The following is a 17,378-nucleotide window of genomic DNA, read 5'->3' as shown; positions in this document are numbered from 1 at the left end:
GAGGAAACAATTCCAGTAGAGACTGGAGCAAGATGGTTAGTTAGTGACAAACCAAAGCCAGAGGCCCAAACTACATGGAGGGAATGGCATAGACACAGCCCTGGCCCTCGTGTTTACCATCTCATTAAATCTCTTCATGTCTTAGGGTTATGAACACGGATGTGAACAGGTGTGTGAGTCGGTAGAAGAGGGCACACAATAAAAAGGTTAATGGATAAGTACCATCATAAAGAATTGAAAATATGTGAGAATATTGTAGTGCACAACGCTGCAGCACCCACACCCATATTTCATCTCCCTTCTTCAACAGTTCAGCATCTAGTTGTCCAGGGCCCTCAGGAATTGACTGGTGTCATTCCTCCATCACTTGGGGGTTCAGCTTACCTAGTGGGGTCAAAGGGCTTGTTCTTGCTGCCCTGGACCCCCTCTCTGCTGTATACCACCATCTTCTGGGGAGCATTTTGCTCAATCACCCAGTAGAGATGACTTAGCACAGCCAGCAACAACCGTGGGTAGAATTCCTGGACAGCTTCCTGGCACTGAGACCCTGAAAGCATCTCACACAAGGCACATGTCACCTGGGAGAGGACACAGAGGAAGGAGGAAGTGGAATTGACCAGACAAGATAGAAAATGGCCCTCACAGTGAAAGCCTAGGCTGAAGTCTACCCTGTCCCTTCTTACCACCACCCAGAGGGCACAGTTTACTCTGATTCAAGTTTGCAAGACATACCCAAAGACTGAAAACCCACAGCTCATCCCTAGGGAAATGAGGGGGCAACACTCATGCAATCTGCTTCTCTTTTACTCACCTGACATTAAAGACAAAAAAGGAGCTGACTCTAATTTTCAGCAGAGAATGGTATTTGGCATACTTTTATCAGTCTCAATTCCAGGCCAACAAACCTCCTCCTCCCCCACCCCCAGACCACACCCCTGGACTCCCTCCTTTTTAGAAAAGTGAGTGCCAGCCCCAGAGTAAGGAAATGGAGAAGGTGGATTAACCCTGCATGTCAAGTTCCTTGTTCATCAAATGGGATTGATATCTGCCCTTTCTACATCATGTTGGATATAAACGTGCAAAAACAAAAGGTTGAACTGCTAATCTAATGTACAGTATGCATATGATTTCAGTGTTAACCCTGTCCTCCCCAATATCTGCCCCCTACCGCTCGGATGCCCTTTGATCTTCCACTCTGCCCCCAAGTTGCCAGAACATTAAGCCCTCCACCCCGTCTTCTCCCTTGTACTGACCGCCACCGGCTGGAAGGCCATCTCCTTGCTTTCCTGTTTGGGTTGGTTATTTTCCAGGATGCCTATGAGCATCCGCAGGACGCTGAGTGTGGTCTCTTGCTGGGTGCCAAACACCTTCCACAGGACTAGGTTGGTTCTGCAGAACGCAGGGACAGCTATGTCATGGGCCCTGGTGACCACGCTCCTGGGACTAGTCTGGTCTCAGGCCCATGAAAAGCCAGTTCTCAGGGGCTAGAGCGAGTAAGACTAAAGAGGAGTTGACCAGAGAACAGGGCAATGAAGCTTGGTTTGGGTCAAAGAGAAAGGAGGAAAGCAACCTTGTGCAGCTTGTGCCGTGTTTTTTGGGCAGGGCTGGAGAGGGTTCCTGGGCTGGAGGTGTTGGGAATGGGGGTACCTGTCCCAAGGCAGGGGCTTGTTAAGCAGCATGGGCACAACGGTGCGGGTGTTGGTGCCTGCCAGCGAGCACATGGCCCGCACAACCTCCTCCTTTGTGCTGGGCTCCAGCTGCGACTTGAGCCGTTCAAAGATGCCCTCCACAATTTCCTCAACCTACAAAGCAGAGCCAGAAGAAGGCTCAGTAACTCCTTCTCTGCTTCCTGCCCTCCTCCTCCCTCTACCAACTCCCCAGTGCTGCCAATGACCCCCTTCTAAGGCAGAGTTCTGCTCTGTGGTGTCAGAGGCCAGACCAACAGAGGCCACGGAAGGAGCTCCAAAAGTTGGTGCCATGGCTGCTATAGCACATGCCTGCCCATAGCCCGAAAGTCCAGAGGAGGGTTCCTGGGTTATTCAGGAGACACAAGACCCTCCAGGAGGGGAGACAAAAGTCCTGGAGGCACTCCAGGGCTTCTCTTCCCAGCGGAGATCAGCTTTCAATCCATAAAACTTCAGGGATGCAGGGACAGCTGGTATTGGATGTGGGGGGCCCCAGGTCTCTTCCCTGGCTCTCAGATTTCTAATACACGGGTACCTAGGAAGCCCACTTCAGTGTGGCACTCCAAGGACACTCCCAAAGGTGTCCTTCCACCTCTGGGACCTAGGCCAGGCCAGCTCCATAAATGAGCAAAGGCAACAGTTATCAGGGAATTCACAGGGAATGGGAGAATCTGGAGCGTCCCTGCTGCATGTAAGAACAGTGGCCACTCAGTTTCCAGTGACCTGACCCCATTGTTATGGTTTTCCATGAAGTGGGAAATGTGGATTTTTATGCAAAACTTTCCCATTTTTACGTTAGCCTAAATTAAAAAAAAAAAAAAATGTGTTCAAAGGTCAGAGTCATCCCACAAGCTTGTTGGGTTGCAATTCACACAGCCTTACCCTTCACAGAGGTCTAAGCCCCCTGACACTCTGGGGAACCACAGTGAATCCCCCCAGCAATGCTTCTTTGGGCTCTGGCTACTAGACCCTTCAGGTGCCTATGCCACTGCACGTGGTAGTTGTTAACTGAGGAGCCAACCCCCAAGACAGGTGGCACTGCAGTTCCAAGTGCAGGATCACAAATGCCAGAGCTCAGAGGGACCACAGAGAAAACCGAGTCCAAGCCTGCACTTGATAGGTAGGTGAGTTAAGGCAACAGAAAAGGGACTTGCCTGTGGCCCTACCGCTGGTTAATGATAGAGCCAGGAGAGAGCCCAGGGCTCCTGGTTTGCAGGGCAGAGCCCTCACCACACCCCACACTACCTTAATCAAGTCTTTGCCCCGCTCCTTCATGACAGCACTCATCAGCTGGGCTGCAGCCAGAGACACCTTGGCTCTGCTGTCAGTCAGGCCCTCAATGGCTGTCAGCACCAGGGTGGTAAGCTGGAGCTCTGTGAAATACCCTGCAAATGCCTGTAACAGGGCAGGGTCAGGCTGGTCACCACGGGTCCCCCTGCCTGAGATAGCCTGCACCATTCTTCCTGGGTAGGGTATGAGGAGGGAGAGCTTCTCTCGGCAGTAAGGTGCACTTTTGTCCTTGGCCTGCGCTGTCTGCTTAGGTCCTGGAGGACACCTTCACTGGGGACAGAGTCTTTGGGGACAGGAGGGAGAGAACACTGATCCCAGGTGCAATGTAGAGTTCAGAGATCAAATTGCAGAAGGGGAGATCTGGGAGAGAAGGGCAGGCACTAAAATCCTTAGTGGCATCACTTGAGGCAAGGATCGGGTCTACACATTGTACACAAAGTGTCATCAGCATGAAACAAATGATTCTGGGGGACAGGTAATAAAGAAGGATTAGGATTCATGATGCTCAAGGGGGAGCATGGGGCAGCCTCCTGGACTACGGTTTACATTGTTGTTACTTGCCATAGAATCGATCCTGACTCACGGCAACCCCATGTATGCAGAGTAGAACTGCTCCATAGGGTTTTCAAGGCCGTGACCTTTCAGAAGTAGATCGCCAGGCCTGTCTTCCGAAGTGCCTCTGAGTGGGTTTGAACCGCCAACTTTTCTGCTAGTAGTTGAGTGCTTAACCACACTGTCCAAGCACTCCTATGACTTACACTATGTAGGAAATTTTTCCTAAAGTAAAATTTCACATCCCACGGTGGAGAAGGAAGGGAGATGGGATAGAAGAGTTCCACCCCTGGGGTCTATAGCATTGGATAAACGATAGGCCCGGGCTCTCCCCACGTTGTTTCTGGCCCTGCCCCCTCACCTCGGCAATCTCAAAGGTGTTGTTATAGAACACGGTGGCACTATAGACTTTACTCTTGCCCTCTTCTTCCCACAAGCCCTGTTTCTTCCTTTCCATCTCTGAAACAAAGACACCCGACCCCACCCCTCAGATACGCAGAAGGCTTCTTAGCCTCTTTTTTCCCAGTTTTCAGGGATCCTGACCAGGCCCAAAACATCTACTGAACTAATCCAGCTTGAGGAGCTGGGAGTCAAGGAATGGACTCAAGAGACAGTGAGAGCTAATGTCAAAAGAAAGTCCATTTGGCCTGCCTCAGAGCAGAAACAGAACTGGGTAAGAATATGAGGCTTAGCAAGAGTTAGGGCAATACTAACTCAAAAGAGCCATTTCCTGAGCAGGTTTTTGTCCTAAGAGCCTATCTGTAAATGTTTGGAGTAGGTTCCTCAATGAAAATGAGATGCTCAGGCGACTTCCTGGCCCTCACTCTTCCGGAATGGAATGGGTAGGAGGTTGGAGGGAGAGTGAGGAGAGAGGGTTCTCCATACTCTTTTGCAGCAGGAGGATGCAGTAGAGGTTGTAGACAGCATGGGCAGACAGGAAGCAGATGTTGTCCACTGGGTCTTGGCAGCGTATGGCCAGCAGCCTTACCAGGCGCCCCAGCCGGGTGAACTCAATTTCTATCTGGGGAGGAGAGATGGAAGTCACAAGTTATCCCTTAGACTGGGTCATCAGAAGAAAAGAACTGGGAGGAGAGGGTGCATGTACCAGGGACATGAGAGGTGAGAGCAGCTGAATTAATGGGAATGGAATTAAACAGGTGAATTATGGGCTAAAAGTACATATGGGATCATAGTTTTGTAATGACCTTATACTATCCCCCTCTTTGCCTCTTGACACTCTACTCATCCTTCAAGCCCAGCTCACACCCCACTCTACCTTAATCCTCCTCCATGAAGCTTTCCCTATTCCCTCACTTGAGATCATTTGTGTTTTGACCTTTTATTCCCACCACATTTGGTTTGTACATTCACCATCACCTTCTACTTCAGTTTGTTCTATGCATGCCTCTCTCTTCTAGTGGACTGTAAGCTCCATGCAGACGGAAAACTGTCTTGGTCATCTTTGCATCCACTATAACACTGACACAAGGTGAATATTCAGTAACTGCTTGTTGGGATGAACTGAATCAAAGTGAACCAAGTGGAATTCAGTGGAATTGGTGGATGGAGAAAAGGACAAGCAGAAGATGTGGGGAGGGAGGGAAAGAGAACAAGATGGGATACCAAAGAGAAAACAGAGGATGAGACCACAGAGATGGTGAGTGAGGCCAAGTGACCAGGGTTCCTTGATATATATCATGAAGGTTGGGATAAAGGTGGGAGGAGGGTGGCCACAGCAGGTGCTGGAGCCACAGTGGGTGCTGAGGTGAGGCTCTGACTCACTTGGAAGTTGTTCATTTTTGCAACAAAGCCAAGAATACGGGCAGTGCACCACATGGCCCGTTCCCGCTCGTGGTCCTTCTGGGAGTTCAGCCATGTGCCTAGAAACTGGAAGGAGAAGAGAATGAAAGGAGAGGCCTGTTCAGCTGCATCCCAGAGGCTTCTCAAAGTATCCTGAATTTCAAATTTGCATGGCATCTAGACTTTCTGGAGCCACTGAGGCTGGATGAACCCCTGGAACTATTGCCCTGAGGTAATCTTTAAACCTTAAGCCAAAAATATCCCCTGAAGTCTTCCTTAGAGCTAAAAAAAAAAAAGCTTAATTAGCAAAGAATGTCTGCCTTGAGCATTATGCTCTTTTAAAGAACTATCTATATGGGATCAAACTGACAACAGCAACTCGAAAGGTTAGATAGGAAGCTTAGGGGCCAGTGAATTTATGTTAATGGTGGAGGAATAATTTGGAAAAAGAGGGTGAGAATGGTTGCACAACTTGAAGAATGTAATCAATGTCACTGATTTGTACATGTAAAAATTGTTGAATTGGTATATTTTTGCTGTGTTTATTTTCCAACAACAACAAAAAAATATTTTTAAAAAACACTGGAAGGTTTTAAGAAGGGAAGTAAGGAAATTCTTGTTTTAGAAAGTGGTAGATATGTATCTATACATGTGTCATATAATCTACTATTTTACTTTTTTGTGTTCTGCTTATTTGTAAAAAAAGAAAAAGGTATCAGGGCCACATTTCTGACAGCAGGACTTCTTTTGCCTAACGGCAGATTGCATGTGGGTGTGGCACCAGAAGTCTTCGCTTCATTCCCTCAGCCCAGAATTTTCCCCTTATCTAGGTGCTAGAACTGAGCTCTTAACTAAGCTTGTGCTAGAAAGCTCCCCATTAGTGCCCCCTTCTTCCACATTAAGGCAGTGGCTCTCAAACTATATTGGCCATGATTCATTTGTTAGTTGCCATTGAGTCAGATTCAACTCGTGGCAACCTTACATATGACAGAACGAAATGTTGCCTGGTCCTGCACCATCTTCATTTTTCAGCACTGTATTGGACAGTACAGGTAGTCCCTGACTTACAATGTATTCGACTTACAATGAACTGCACTTATGACCATCCTTTTTTTTGTACATCTTATCTTTAGTAATACATACTGCAGTGTTGCAATGTGTAATTTGCTGATGTTATCATACTCAGACATTCATTTGCAGATGTTCAATTTTATGATTTACTGTTCAAAATGCTACTGTATAGATTTAGTTTTCTAAGCTAAATCGGGGCTTTGGTTGCTTGAAAACACGGGCCCAAACACTGATTGCTTTGCTAAAGTTGATAGGAAGATTTGAGAAGCAGTGAGCTGTTAAAACCACGAAATATATGAAGAAAAAAGAAAAGGACCATACAGACAACTCTCACTAATTTTGTGTCTAGAAACACCATCCCCATCCCCAGGGCTAATCCAGATCATCCAGAACCTTCCACAAGTGGAGTTATTACCGCAACTGACAAAATGCCAACATCACCCAACTCTTCTTCCTTGTCAGAGTAAATTTTTATGATTTGTGTGTTTTTTCTATGAATGAATGTATGTATTACAATATATCTGTAAGTTTATGTGTACTGTTTCCAACCCCCAACTAAAGATCTGATTTATAAAGATACTGATAATAAAAAGCAATAATAATGAAAACTAAAAACAAAAAATGAGATATTCAACTTAAGTCAGAACTGACTTATGACAGAGAAGTTGGGGACTACCTGTATGCTGTTGCAACTAATTTTCGAAAGTAGACTGTCAGGCCTTTCTTCCTAGTCTCTTAGTCTGGAAGCTCTGCCGGAACCTGTAAACCACGTGTGACTCTATGGGTATTTGAAATGCTAGTGGCATAGCTTCCAGCATCATAGCAACACACAAGGCACCACACTATGCCGAACTGACAGACGAGTGGTGGGTGATTCACTTAGGTGGGCCAAAATACCTACAGTCCCACTCCCACCTCTTCCCACTCTTCAGTAGAAAAAGAACTTGGTGATAGCAATGGAATATCATGCATTCATAAATTCAGGGGTGAGCTGTGTATAAATCTGCCTGAAAACTGTAGTTATGGATGATCCCTATTTGCAACACAATGTATAAGCTTCTCACCAGTCGATTCCGACTCATAGCGACCCTATAGGACAGAGTAGAACTGCCCCATAGAGTTTCCAAGGAGTGCCTGGCAGATTTGAACTGCTGACCTCTTGGTTAGCAGCCGTAGCACTTAACCACTACACCACCAGGGTTTCCAGTTGGTTAATTAGAGGCCCCAAAATACCACTGGTTCAACGATGCATCTCTACATGTCAACTTACAGCAACCAATCTGACGATGATGTAGCTAAGCAAACGGCAATTTATGATTGAAAAGGAAGAACAGCAGTAGACAAAAAAAATCCACCAGCTGTACTGATAAGAAAAAACACCCTTCCTGAAGATATCAATGGGAAATCTGCAATGCTTCCTTGCAGTCAGACACTGATAAAATACCCCACAGCCAAAGTGTGGTCTCTAAATACCATTTTCCACTAGGAGAACCAGAGCTCTTTGAAGAAACAGTTAGTTCCAGGCCTGGGTCAGGAAACATACAAGATGAGCTGGGATCCTCTTGCTATACTGCATAGCAAGGAAGCTATTGAAGACTGCTAGGGTCATGTTAAAAGGATTCAGGAGCCAACTTGAAGAGGTACTCTTTGACCAACGGTGGGATAATTTAAGCATAAATAAGAATAATAGTTTTAATTGGTTAAAACACATCAAATATTTTAAAATTCAAATTTAAATGATACTAAAGAAATAACCCTCATTGGTTACCTTTGACGGATACTAGGAAATAATTCATTACTTTGAAAACTGGTATCTTTCATCTGTGAGCTATAGCTCAAGGTAACCAGTCTATAAAGGTAACTTGCCTTTATAGAAGAATTCCACCTAAGAATGAATAAAGAATGACAGAATTACAATGTCACCATTTTTCATAAATAAATAGAGGTATATTTATTCACGGAATACTACATAACAATGAAAAAGAATGGTCTTGAGCTATATATAACAATTTTAAAAATTAAATTTATAGTTAAAAACCCTCCAAAAAGAAATCTCCAGCTCAAGATGGTTTCAATGAATTCTACCAAACACTTAAAGAAGAAATAACATCAATTTTACTCAATTTCTTCCATGAAATAGAAGAGGGAACACTTCCCAACTCATTTATCTGATACCAAAAACAGCAAAAAAAGAAAGCTGCAAATCAATACCCCTCATGAACATAGACACAAAAATCCTCAACAAAATATTACCACACCAAATGCAGCAAGATATAAAAAGAAAAACGCACAACAACCAAGTGGGATTTATCTTGGGAATGCAAGACTGCTTCAACATGATCCACCATGTTAATAAAACAAAAAAAACAAACTTGTTGCTGTCGGCTCAATTCCAACTCATAGCGACCCTACAGGGCAGAGTAGAACTGCCCCACAGGGTTTCCAAGGACCGCGTGGTGGATTCAGACTGGTGACCTTTTCGTTAACAGTCGTAGCTCTTAACCACCACGCCACCAGGGTTTCCACCATGTTAATAATCTAAAGAAAATCAACATGATAATATCAATTGATGGAAAAAAAGCATTTTACAGAATTCAACATCTACATTTTTTAAAATTCTCAGTGAACTTCCTAACCTGGTAAATGGCACCTACAAAAAGCCTACAAGCAAACATCATACTTACTGGTGAAAACTGAATGCCTTCCCTCTAAGATCAGGCCAAGAGAAGGATGCCCACTCTCAATACTCCTACTCAACATCATAATGGAAGTACGATAGGCTTGAAAACGAAATAAGAGGTATTCATATTAGAAAGAAATAAAACTTCCCTATTCACAAATGACCTGATTTCCACATAGAAAATTCTAAGGAATCCATAAAAAAATCCTAGAAGTAATAAGTTTAGCAAGGTCGGGAGATACAAGTTCAATATGCAAAACTCCATTGTATTTCTACATACAAGCAATTAATAGTTGGAAATAAAAAAATTAAAATAATTGCATGTATAAGGGCTCCAAAAAATGAAATGCTTAGTTATGAATCTAACAAGACATACACAGGATCTCTATGCTGAAAACTACAAAATGCTGATGAATGAAACCGAAGAAGACCTAAATAAATGAAGACATAACATGTTCAGAGATCAGAAGACTCAACATAGTAAAGATTTCAATTCTTCCCAATTTGATTTATAAATTTAATGTAACTCCAACAAAATTCCAGCAGGATTTTTTGTGTAGCTGTATACAAACTGACTCTAAAATTTATATGCCAAAGTAAAAAGAATAGAGTTGGAGGAATCATACTACATAATTTTAAGACTTACTCTGGAGCTATGTTAATCAAGACAGCGTGGTATTGGTGAAGGGATAGACGCAGAGATCAATGGAACCAAATAGAGAGCCCAGAAGTAGATTCACACAAATACGGCCAATTGATTTCTGATTAAGGCGATTCAGTGGAGAAAGGGTGGTCTTTTCAACGATGGCTTTCAAATAATTGGACGTTCATATGCAAAAAAAAAATTGAACCTCAACCTAAAGCTCATAAAAAAAAGCTCATACCTTATACAAAATTAATTCAAAATGGACCACAGATTTAAATGTGAAACCATAAAACCTTTAGTTGAAAACATAGAAGAAATATTCAGAACCTAGCTCTTAGACATGACACCACAACCATGAGCCACGAAAGAAAAATTGATAAAATGGGCTTTATCAAAATTTTTAACTTTTTCTCTGCAATGGACCCCGTTAAGAAGATGAAAAGACAAACTACAGATTTCAATTGTGTTCGCAGCCGCTGCCACGCCGCCGTCGCTCTCTAAAGCCAGCGCCGCCTCCAGCTCGCCGAGCTCCAGACGGAGGAGAAGGGGGTAAGTGAGGTGGTCTCCATAACGGGGCTCATACATGAGCCTACTGCCTGCAGATCAATCGGTAGTAAAGCACCAGGGAGCAGCAGGCTACAAAAGCCGCTTGCCAGAGTGCGCCCTCTACTGGAGGAGTGGAGAAACCTCATCGTTCCAGGCCTGGTACTGCTGCACTCCGGGAAATCAAACGTTATCAGACGTCCGCTGAACTTGTGATGTGCAAACTTCCCTTCCAATGTCTGGTGCGAGGAATGGCTCAGGACTTCAAAACAGATGTGCGTTCCCAGAGCACAGCTATTGGTGCTTTCCCGGAGGCAAGTGAGGCCTATCTGGTTGGCCTTTTTGAAGACAGCAAGCTGTGTGCTATCCATGCCAATCGTGTAACAGTTATGCCAAAAGACACACAGCTAGCACACCGCATACGTGGAGAAGGTGCTTAAGAACCCACAATGATGGGAAATATTTCATTCTTTAAAAAAAAAAAAAATCGCCCTGTTATTGGTAGCTCTGAACATTAGATATTTTTTTTCCATGGGATCAAAAGGTATCTAAGTATATGACTGCGAATGGAAAAACAGGGGATGGAAAGCAGCTACTGGCTGTTTTTCCATTTTCATTTGTGTGTGAAATTTTAATATAATTGTGGGGACATAAAGCATTAATGCAAGTCAAAATATTTCAGTGAACAAGTTTCAGCAGTTCAACTTTATAACAATTATAAATAAACCTGCTAAATTTTTCTGAACAATGCCAGCATTTGGATTTTTTTTAAAACGAGTAAATTTCTTATTGACAGCAACTGAATGGTGTTTGTAGCATTCTTATCATACAGTAGATCCCATCCATTCACTCTACTTTTCTGAGTTGTCCTACACACAAGTACATGTTTTTAATGTTGTCTGCCTTCTGTGCTGTTCCTGTAAGTTTGCTATTAAAATACATTAAACTATGAAAAAAAGAAAAGACAAGACAAACTACAGACTGGGCAAAAGTATTTGCAAACCACATATCAGACAAAGAACTTATATCTAGGATATGTAAAGAACTCTCAAAACTCAACAGTAAAAAATAATCCAATTAGAAAGTGGGCAAAAGACATAAACAGACATTTCACTGAAGAAAAGATATGGACAGCAAATATGCACATGAAGATATGTTCAACATCATTAGCCATTGGGAAAATGCAAATTAAAATCACAATGAGATATCACTACACACCTGTTAGAATGGCTAAAATAAAGGATGCAAAGAAACTGGGTATCTCATACATTTATCCATTGCTGGTGCAGATGTGAAATGGTACAGCCACTCTGGAAAACAGTTTGGCAGTTTCTTATAAAATTTAACATGCACTTACTATCTGACTCAGCAGTTGCATTCTTGGGTATTTATCTTAAGGAAAAGAAAACTTATGCTCACACAAAAATCTGTACATGAATGTTCATAGGCGCTTTATTCATAATAGCCAAAAACTGAAAACAACCCAGATATCCTTAAATGGGTAAATGGTTAAACTCTGGTATATCAATACAGTAGAATATTACTCAGCAATAAAAAGAAGCAAACTACTGATACACACAACGAGTTGGATCATTGGAACAATCCAACAATGCAATGCTTGAAACAACTAAGCATTTAGCTTAGTGAAAAAAAGCCTGTCTCAAAAAAGGTTGCATACTGTCATAGACTGAATTATGTCCCCCCCCAAAATGTGTTTATCAATTTGCCTGGGCCATGATTCCCAGTATTGTATGGTTGTCCTCCATTTTGTGATTGTAATTTTATGTTAAAGAGGCTAAGGTCGCATCCCAGATCCAATGTAAAGGGTGTTTCCCTGGGGTGTGGCCTGCACCACCTTTCATCTTACAAGAGATAAAAGGAAAACGAAGCAAGCAGAGAGTGAGGGGACCTCATACTACCAAGAAAGCAGTGCCAGGAGCAGAGCATGTCCTCTGGACCTGGGGTTCCTGCACTGAGATCCTCCCAGGGAAGGACTGGTGACAAGGACCTTCCTCCAGAGCTGATGGAGAGAGAAAGCCTCCCCTTGGAGCCGGCACCCTAAATTTGGACTTGTAGCCTACTAGACTGTGACAGAATAAATTTCTCTTTGTTAAAGCCATCTACTTGTGGTATTTCTGTTATAGCAGCACTAGATGACTAAGACACATGCGGTATGACTTTTTGTATATATAAAAAAAAACCAACATCCTCAAAATGACAAAACTATACAGATAAAGATCATACTAGTGGTTGCCAAGGAAGGACAAAGTTGTGTGTGTGTGGAAGGGAGTGACTATACAGGGGTAATACAAGGGAGTTCCTCTGTGGTGATGGAACAGTTCTATATCATGGTAGTGAAGGTGGTGGTGGTGGGGATGGTTACACGAATCTCTACCTGATGTCCATTTGCATAGAACGCACACACAAATGAGTGCATGTCAAAACTGGTGAGAACTGAATAAGGTCTGTAGTCTAAATAACATCATTGCGCCAACATCAATTCTCTGGTTTTGATACTGTATCACAGTTATTTAAGATGCCACCATTAGGGGAAACTGGGTGATGCATTCAGGGGGCTCTCTGTACTATTTTTGCAACTCCCTGTGAATCTACAGTCATTTAAAAATAAAGAGTTAAAAACTAGCAGCAAAAATGTTGAAAACAGCCCAAATGTCCATCAGTAGAGGACTTATCTGAATTATAGTGTTGGCAAACAATATTGAATATACCGTGGACTGCCAGAAAAATGAACAAATCTGTCTCGGGAGAAATACAGCCAGAATGCTCCTTAGAATCAAGGATGGTGAGACTTTGTCTCACATAATTTGGTCATGTTATCAAGAGGGACCAGTCCCTGGAGAACGACATCATGCTTGGTAAAGTAGACGGTAAGCCAAAAAGAGGAAGACCATCAACAAGATGGATTGACACAGTGGCTGCAACAATGGGCTCAAGCATAACAAGTATTGTGAGGATGGTGTGGGACCAGGCAGTGTTTCATTCTGTTGTACATAGGGTAGCTATGAGTCCAGACTGACTTGACAGCACCTAACAACAACACGATAGTACATCCACATAATTTAGAAGTATGCAACCAAAAAGAAAACAACAATAATAAGGAATATATCTATGAACTGATGTGGATAAATGAAGAAAGTAAGGTCCGGAGCTCTGAAAAGAATGTGTTACTTACTGTGTAAGAAAGAAAGGGAAATAACATACCATAAACACATATTTGCTTATTTTCGCAATAAGAAAACCAGAAGGACAAACCAGAAGCTAATGAAAACGGTTATCTACAGGAGGTGAGTCAGAATGAGGTTAAGAGGGCAGGGATGGAGCAAGACTTCTCTGCCTATAACTTTATACAGTTTTAAGTTTTGTAAATTGTTATATAATAAAAATCTTTAACTAAATAAAAAGAAAGGAAACCCGATTCAGCCTGTGAGGAGACGCGGGTGCTGTTGGGCTAGTCCTGCTCTGAGCAAACATGAATGCTGGAGTTGCCCACAGCAAGGTGAATCCAAACACCCATGTATGAACAGCCGTGGGAGTTGGCATCGCTTCATGTTGTCTTACTCAGCATTCCCTTCTTCAGTGTTCCTGTTGCTTGGACCTTAACAAATACGTAGAACTTGGGGATGTATGTATTTTTGCATGCAGTGAAAGGAACGCCTTTTGGAACTCCTGACCAGGGTAAAGCAAGACGCCTAACTCATTGGAAACAACTCACCTATAGAGTAGAGTTTATATCTTCATGGAAGTTTTTCATAATTTGTCCAATGATTCTGTATTTCCTGGAAAGTTTCTATTTGAAGTATGATCCAACTCATTTTACCCTAAAAACAGCTTCTCTCCTAAGTGTGCTAATTCCCAAAATGCCACAACTACATGGTGTTCAGACCTTTGGAATTAATAAGTATTGAAATGTTCTGAAACCAAACAAAAATTTTTACAGCTGCTCAGTTTCCTGTAAGGAAGGAGTAGTTGGTACACTACACCGTCTCCGTGAGTGTGTGAAATGAGAGGTGTTTACACTGGAGGGCTAATTGCTGGTTCTAAATATGCTGTTTTGGAGTGTAGATTTTTACTAGAAGATGCCTCTGTTTAATGCATCTGGTATATTTCTGAAGAGAGGCTTTACAGGTGGGCCGGGCAGGCCCAGCTCCTAAGTTAAATGGCCATACAGTGAGGGCTTCATAGACAATCCAAGGTAAAAAGAGATCTGTAAGAGACTAGCTTAGTTTATAATGAATGGGCGTTGTGTTAGGAGAAGAAAATTTCCATTCAGTCACGGTCATTTTAAACAGACTTACATGTAAACCATAATCTCTTTAAAAGTTTATTACAGATTGTTTTTATTACCATCCATATTCCTACCTTCTTGTTTTATACAAGCCAACTTCTACCTATTTTATGAGCATATGTTTATGGTTTTGTTGGCTGAAAATTTTGCATTGATAGACAAGGTTATTTTTTACATTTATTAAGTTACTGAGCTCATGAAGCTCCACCTTCATGACTGATTGGTGATAGAAGATAACCAGGCATCTTACAAACAGCTGCTGAGTCAGACTGCTAATTTTGGAACAAACTAGGTTTTGCTGCCTTTCTGGGCATGAGGCTGCTAAAGCAATTAAGAAAATAATTTATTTCAAGCAGTTAAAGTGTAGAGTAATTTAAAGTTCTCTGCTTATTTGGTTGAGCAACTTAACTGCTAAAGTCTGCCATTCTTCAGAAAAGAAAATACAACACGGACAGCTGTATAGCCAGCCTGTGGTCTGGCAGAAAGAGCTTCTCTAGCATTAGTACCAAAATAAGTAATGGAGCCTTTCGTAGCTGGGCTGCAGTCAAAGATGACGTCATTTTTTCTTAGTCTCCCTACTTTCAGTCCCCATATTTTGTCCATTAATGTTTTTGGCCTTTCAAGAACATGGATTTTAGCATACCAAAAAACCAAAACCAAACCCATTGCCATCAAGTCAATTCCAACTCATAGTGACCCTATATGACAGAGTAGAACTATCCCATAGGGTTTCCAAGGAGCAGCTGGTGGATTTGAACTGCCGACCTTCTGGTTAGCAGGCAAACCCTTTAACGATTGCACCACCAGGGCTCCGGATTTTAATATAGATAACCCCAGATGGTAATTATTTCCAAAGCAGCAACCATATTGAAATTCTTGTGACTTGGGCAAGCTTCCTATAGTTGCTGATTTTAATTGCAAGAAATAACCATATACTACTTGGAGAAGTGAACATGTCCAAAAAAAGCCAGTTCTGTTATGGGATGAAACTGAAGAACTCAGTAATACTTGTAAACAAAACAGAGTGAAAAGAGGTCTAGAACGACTTAAAAATCAATTTGTTTCAATAAAATGACTTGAGGGGTAATGATCATTGTTTCGTATTTCAAAAGTATTGAGTTTAGAAATCGGATGGATGATACTGCCTTTGTATGTTTGTCTTTACCCATGTATTTTGAAATAACTGGTATTCTATACTTTTAATAAAAATTTTCCTTGGTGTACAATTAAAAAAAAAAGAAAGGAAACCCTAAATTTTAACACAAACAGAAATAAACAAATTGTATCAAACTGATAATATAATCGCACGGAAAGTATTATTTCAAATAAATTTTTAACACAATACTCTAACTATACTCCTTAAAAAAAGAAACTCATTGCCATCAAGTTGATTCTGACTCATAGCAACCCTATAGGACAGAGTACAACTGCAGCATAGGGTTTCCAAGGAGCAGCTGGTGGATTCAAACTGCTGACCTTTTGGTTAGCAGCCAAGCTCTTAACTACTGCAGCACCAGGGCTCCTTACTGGCCTACATCCTAGCAGCAAAAAGAACAAACGACAAAGAAATCTTAAACTTCATGAGGTAATTGGGGAATAGGCTATTTAGAAAAGGCCAAAGCATCACATTGATACTAGCACAAAGTAAAGAACTTCATCAAATCATTAAAAAAGACAACTCAATTTAAAAATGCGCAAATTATTTGAACCTGTACTTCAGCCCTTTGAGCTAAGCACTTTATAAACATCAACTCATTTAATCATCAAATGGCTATATGAACTAGCTACTATTATCACCCCTATTTTCCTGGAGAAAATTGGGGCTTAAGGAAGTTAAGCAATTGCTCTAGGCCACAGAGCTAATGGCAGAGCCAGGACCTAGAACCAGACAGTATATGGAAGTCCTGAGCCCATGCTTTTAACAACTCTGAAGGAGTAGAGAGGAGGTACCCATCAAAGGGAAGACCAATGTTATTTGGATCCTAGCCCTGATCACACTACACTAAAAGCTCTGCACCCAACCTTCATCCTTAGATCCTCTGATCTTGCCCCCCCAATTTCTGTTTCCAATTTTCAGGGGTTCCTTCTCACTGACCTCTAAGCAATTCTGGATCCGTTGCGGCATCTCAATAGTAAGTGCTTCCATTAGCTTTAGAAGAGATTGCAGGGTGTCCCTGAACAGATCCTGAGGAGAGAATATTCAAAGTATTGCTGAGATATCAGCCCCATCCCTCCTTCTAAACTCAGAACTCTGGCTCCCCTAGGAAACCTCTCTTGCTAAAGCCTACCCACCAGTTTTCCCCAACATTTCCAAGCACCACTTGCCCACTATTACTAACTTGAATGAATTCCTCTGTTGTTTTCACAAGAGCACATGTCTGCTTGGTGTGCAGTGTGTCCTAGCAGACTAGGAGTTCTGTGACAACATAGCTTCTCCCCACCTTCTCCACTTCCTACCCTGTGCTCATTCTAGGGCACTGCTCCCAGTGGGTGTTCCTTCAGATAACAGCAATGACTGGGAGGCTGATGGGTTATGGGGAGGGAAGATGGCATGGCCTGGCAGTCTGTAGGATAACTGATTCCCAAGAGTAGATTTCTCCCTTTCACTCTTTAGTGAACAAGTAGGCTTGCCCAGCAATAGTAAGTTTCTGCTTATAAGCCAAAACCTTATAAAGAAAGCAGGTGATCTGCCTGGACGGGCTCCTACAAAGTAGGGGCATTCTGGGAGAACCAAGGCAGCACTTGTGGTAGTTCTGGGGCTCCAAAACTGACAAGGAAGGGAAAACAAGAGAAGATGAGGGGAAA

General features: G+C 42.5%; 1 protein-coding gene and 1 pseudogene across 1 annotated transcript; one reads left to right on the top strand and one right to left on the bottom strand.

Annotated features, from left to right (window-relative positions):
* Positions 1 to 64: 64 nt before the first annotated feature.
* LOC135227175 (maestro heat-like repeat-containing protein family member 7) lies at positions 65 to 2,419 on the bottom strand. Its single transcript, XM_023549019.2, has 3 exons — positions 1,648 to 2,419; positions 1,254 to 1,389; positions 65 to 578 (listed from the first exon to the last, which is right to left on the bottom strand). Exons 1-3 carry the CDS (start codon positions 1,719 to 1,721, stop codon positions 381 to 383), a joined length of 408 nt encoding a protein of 135 aa, XP_023404787.1. The 5' UTR covers positions 1,722 to 2,419; the 3' UTR covers positions 65 to 380.
* Positions 2,420 to 12,530: 10,111 nt separating this feature from the next.
* Positions 12,531 to 14,568, top strand: LOC100665886 (ORM1-like protein 1; annotated as a pseudogene).
* The last annotated feature ends 2,810 nt before the right edge of the window (positions 14,569 to 17,378 follow it).

Source organism: Loxodonta africana, chromosome 4, assembly GCF_030014295.1.
Source record: "Loxodonta africana isolate mLoxAfr1 chromosome 4, mLoxAfr1.hap2, whole genome shotgun sequence".
Classification (NCBI taxonomy): domain Eukaryota; kingdom Metazoa; phylum Chordata; class Mammalia; order Proboscidea; family Elephantidae; genus Loxodonta; species Loxodonta africana.
The sequence above is the reverse complement of the archived record's forward strand: the minus strand, read 5'-3'. Positions and strand labels throughout refer to the sequence as shown.

Excerpts from the sequence above, each read along its gene's own strand:
- LOC135227175 (XM_023549019.2), bottom strand. The coding sequence starts at position 1,721 with ATGTGCTCGCTGGCAGGCACCAACACCCGCACCGTTGTGCCCATGCTG. Across the intron at positions 1,390-1,647 it reads AAGCCCCTGCCTTGGGACAG|AACCAACCTAGTCCTGTGGA; the intron begins GTACCCCCATTC and ends TGCGTTCTGCAG. Across the intron at positions 579-1,253 it reads TGGCCTTCCAGCCGGTGGCG|GTGACATGTGCCTTGTGTGA; the intron begins GTCAGTACAAGG and ends GTCCTCTCCCAG.